This window comes from Parasteatoda tepidariorum, chromosome 10, assembly GCF_043381705.1.
Source record: "Parasteatoda tepidariorum isolate YZ-2023 chromosome 10, CAS_Ptep_4.0, whole genome shotgun sequence".
Classification (NCBI taxonomy): Eukaryota; Metazoa; Arthropoda; class Arachnida; order Araneae; family Theridiidae; genus Parasteatoda; species Parasteatoda tepidariorum.
In genome coordinates this window covers 2,050,566-2,055,630 of record NC_092213.1, presented here as the reverse complement: position 1 = coordinate 2,055,630, position 5,065 = coordinate 2,050,566, and the positions used below count along the sequence as shown (strand labels likewise).

The window sequence follows — 5,065 nt, the reverse complement described above, 5'->3', positions numbered from 1 at the left end:
ACCCTCGGATAAATTGACCTTTGTCATTTAAACTATTTCATAAAAGAAATACTAGGTTACTATTAGTAATCTAGTATTTCTTTTATTACTGTATATTGTAACTCTAGCATTTGTAATCCTAGTAACTACTAATTCATCGTGCAATATATAAATGTTTGTAATAAATAAGAGAAAATTGTATTTTTATTTATTTAGAAGCTACGGGTTAGTTTCAAAGGAGGACGGGTACATTGTTGGACAAGTCGTCCTCTGGGACGGGTAAAATTTCTGAGTTTTTTCGAGCCCTGGTCTGCACCAATTAATTAGCATATTTGAGGTCACCCCCTCGAACCATTAAGATTTAGTTCTAGAACGTGAAGACCCGATTACTAGATCAAAAGTAATTCAGGGTGGTTCGTTTATTTGGCACACTGTGCATACATTTAAGCTTATATTCATAGAATAAAATTTTAGCAACCTTAATTTTTAGCGAACTGGTATCAAATTTTATCTAACCTTGCTCTTTCATAACAGTTAACAGCGTTTTCTTCGAACACACTTTCATTATCATTGTCAAGAAGTGTGACACTCTGATACTCAATTGAACGACAATAACAATGAATAAAATTGTTATTATTGGACCAGCATAAGTATATTTAATGCTTTGTTAATATGAACTATTCGCTTTTAACTTATCTAATCTTTCCAACTTAAAACTCAATTTATTATACTTAACAGTTAGTTTCAGCTTTCAGAAAGAAAATTTGTAAATAAGAGTGTAGAAATTCGTCAAAGTTTACGCTTCTGTGGTTATGACTATTCACACGTTTGATAAAATTTTTTGTAGCCAATGCGAAAAAGAAGCTTAGTCATCGTCTTAGAGAGTAAGAAAGCTTCAACTAATCTTTTAATGTTATTCTAATCTTAGATCATATCTAAATCTTTTTCCTAATTTATTAATCTAAACTAAGCGCTTTTTCTCTCACTTTAATATTCGCATCCTGTCTTTTAATCTATTTTTGGCTTCAAGTTATGCATCAATTAACGTTTTATAATTTTCCTATTTCAAACCGTGAGAAAGACATTTTTCCCCTCGACCTTTTAAACAGACCAATTATAATTACTCGCTTTTCCCGTTTTCCCTAAAACGAAACATTTTTACGGATTTATTTTGTAGGATTTTCCCTAACTTTTATTAAGGAGCACTTCGATTTTGTGTCACTTGGATGCTAACTAAATAGATAACAATTACGTACAGCCTGGTGTCTGAAATCTGCGTTCTGATAAATTAATAATAAATTTATCAGATAATAAATTGATAATAATAAATTTATTGAAAAAGTTTAAAAAAAATTTAAAAAAGCCAGAAAACTAAGAGATATAATCTACCCGTCAACTCGCACGATTATATCCGCAAATGAGAGTGCTTTCTAATACTATATCAATATAGCCAAAGCAAAATATATTAAAGCAATAACTTGAGGAGTATCAAAAAATCGATACGAAAGTAAAACATATCAAGTAAAAAACTACATGGAATTCTAATGTTTCTAAAAACATTTATTTAAATAATATTTTTAATTAAATAAATGGCACGAAAATGATTTGTAGTAATATTTATTATTCGAAAAAACAAATGGACAAACTCTTCCAAAATTGAATTAAAAACAATGAATATCCAACTAATATAATTAAATCCTATGTTAAATCATTGAGTTAATTGCGTGTTAAAATTATTATTGAATTTATTTACTCAGAAAATGTTTGTTATCTAAATGGATATTGTTACCCTGTGCAAATCCAACTCTGGCAAATGCGTGGCAAAAAATATCTTAAAATTTAATAAAGGATTTTTTTTCCAATAAATTTGAATAATATCTCTAAATATCGTAATTAAAGTTCATCCTTTTATTAAAACTTTGCATTATCTAATATAATATATAATTACCTGGCACAAATCCAGTTTCGGGCCAATCCAAGGAAACTGACAAATAAAATACGGATTTGTATTTGTGTTAAAGAGCGACATAAAATATATTCCACTATTTACTCTTTAATTTCATCTTTTGTAATCTGTCGAACTAGTTACGAAAATATTTTTAAATCATTTTTGCAAAACGCTAGAAAGTAAATTCACGTTTGATCTCGCTAATAGCATAATATGTTACTTTTTGTGTTGAATTTCTGTTTTATTTTGTCTGTTCTTAATTTTGTATTTTTTTTTTGCTTGATACGTTTTATTTTTGTATCGATTTTTATGGTATTCCTCTCACTATTGTATTAATATATTTTGCTTTGGCTATGCATTATTAGAAGGCATTCTAATTTGATGATATGTGAGTTGACGACAAAATTATATCTTTTTGTTGGTGTCTTGGGATATTCATCCACTTTTAGATGCACCTGGATAATCCTTTTAAAAAATTTTTTCCGCACATGCGCTGTATAAAGCAACTACTTCAATTACTCTTATCTGGCGCATTATTATTATTTTTTTATTATTATTTTTTTTATTTTAAAGCAGTAATTTCGTTATCAGTTTCAAATTGATTCAAACGCTCTGTTTAATTTTTTTAAAATATTTATGCTATAGCAAAAGTGGCACTAGACCTAGTATATATTTCGGACATTTACCAAAGGTCTAGTCATACTAGGTCTGGTTAAGTGCCATTGCCCGGTATATATTTGCCCGGTATATCCTACACTGATGTTTTTTAAGGTCAAGGGCCCTTGCCCGGTATATATTTGCCCGATACTCCAAACACTGATGTTTGTTCTAATCTATCGTCAGTAAGTATTAAAATATCGAATAAATGTAATTATATCCACGAATAAATTAATATCAAATCGGATGTAATAAATATTTCGGACATTCACCAAAGCGACTATGTGATTGTCAACATTCACCGGTGAAAGTCAACAACCACCGATTTCGGTCATTCACAGTAACATGCACATCATTTACATAATAACCTCATCAGGACGTTTATTTCATACTTTGCCTAAATAGCATCCGGCATTTCAAAAAATAAAAATAATTGGTTTTGTTGGCGATGATCTCGTAAGGCGATAAAGAATCATGCATAGTACAGGTAAGGAAGATATTAACCTCGAAGGAAAAGTGGATGAATACCCCAAGGAACCCTTTTTGTTGTACTGTTTTCTGGGTTTTTAATTTTTGTAATATTTTCTTTAAAAAATAAATTTGTTATTTTTAGTAGTTTTCCTTCTATTCTTTTCCGTTTCTACTTTCTATTTCTTTGCTTTTTCATTGTATTTTCATTACAGTCACTTTATTGTAGTAATAAAAATTTATTGTATTTTTACTGCAGTTATTTCATCACAGTAAAATATTGAAAGAAAGATTATAAAATTACAGTATTATTTATCTGCTTTTTTGAAAATATTTGTTGATAGCTTATAAATTTTAACTCTTTGTACTCCTAAGATTTTAAAATGCTATTTAAACTATCGTAAATATTTAATTCTTTAGAATACAAAAGTAAAAAAAAATAATAACCACCAAGTAATTCCATCACGAAAAATTTGCTCCAAAAACTGTAAAAATTATCAGCTATAATAAAAGAGCTGAGTGGATAAAGGTTCCTTTTGAGAATTTATATAAATTACCTTAAATTTATAACTTGCCTTTATTTCTTATCCAAAAATTTCTAATTGGCGAAATCAATCAATTCTAAACCCTCATTAAAAAACTTTTCAGCATAGAGTTCTCACCGTTTTAATTTTCTGCTAAAAATTTTCTGCTTAATTTTTGCTAAAAGCGAAACGAAAAACTTACTTGTTCCGAAGGCGTTTAGAAAATGTCCTTCCAGTAATAGTTAATTATGAAAAATTGTATATTTACAAATTGGTAATTAAAATTGTCACTCATTGTAGATTATTAAAAACTTACACAAAACGAGCTATACTGACCAGACTGAAAATTTAACCTTTCGTCAACTGAAATAAACAAAATTTAACGCATCTAAAATGTTTACTTCATCCTCTTTATTATCAATTTAATAGATATTTCAGTATTACTTGTAAAAGAAAGGGTTATACTTTACCAGGTAAATATTTTTGATGGAACCATTTCTGTTTAGGAATAAGAATGAGAATTTGTGCTTCACTTTTGACACATTTATTGACTAAGAGACCATTTTCAATATGAAACATATAATTTCCCTTATTCATCTGATTTATTAAAGGTTTAAGATTTAATCTACATTTGTATGATACAATTGGAGGTTAGTGTATGGAGGAAAGCATTACTGTTTTCACAACGCTGACGTAGCATTTTATTTTAGAGATTTGGAGATTAACGACTGAACATATTAGGCAATTTTTTTTAATCTTTTGACGTACTAAAGGGAAATCTGAGTGGGCTAATCTAAAAGTTAGTCATTAATTTGTAGAGATGATATTTAAAAATCACGAAATTAGGTACTTTCCTAAAATAAATGTATATTCTTTGATGAATTGGAATTTTTGACTCTCTCAAAAAAAGAGGGTGACTGCAATCTATTACAGAAAATGCTAGCAGTTAAGTTTTAGCTTAAAGAACATTCGAAAGTTCGATTGAATTTCTTTGTCAATAGCTATTTAACTAATTTTATTCAAAGTTTGAAATTTATAATTTAAAACTACAGTTTAAAGAGAGCCTTACACTTTAGTACATGTCTGCTTATCATAAAAGTAAATTAAATAATTATTTAAATTATAAAACTTTAAATTTAAGAATTCTAAAACCCTTATGGAGCATAGTAAAATTTTTGGATACATTAATATGGTGACAAAATACTTTAATTTGCTTAAATACTAGTAAATAAATACTTAAATGCTAGTAGAAAAGTGGGACCGGAATAGCCTGGCTGGCAGGGTGCTGGACTCACGTTTGCGAGAATAGGAGTTTGAATCCAGCCTGCCGAAGACTCCCCGTGTAGTAAATGGTGACTGGTGTCCTCCTTGTTCCCATAACAAATCAATACCTGGAGCCATTGAATTTAAGACGGATCATTCTCTGGTTCAGGTCAAAATTACGAACAGTGGATGAATGAATGGATGTATGAATCGGTCCGCCCTATAA

At 29.0% G+C, this 5,065-nt stretch overlaps 1 protein-coding gene across 1 annotated transcript in view; it reads right to left on the bottom strand.

Annotated features, from left to right (window-relative positions):
- Window positions 1-4,198, bottom strand: part of LOC107451842 (peroxidase) — a 49,330-nt gene extending 45,132 nt beyond the window's left edge. The window contains exon 1 of the mRNA XM_043049793.2: window positions 4,047-4,198. Within this exon, the coding sequence (XP_042905727.1) occupies window positions 4,047-4,072 (26 nt within the window). The 5' untranslated portion in view covers window positions 4,073-4,198. The remainder of the gene's footprint in view (window positions 1-4,046) is intronic.
- Between the last annotated feature and the right edge of the window lie 867 nt (window positions 4,199-5,065).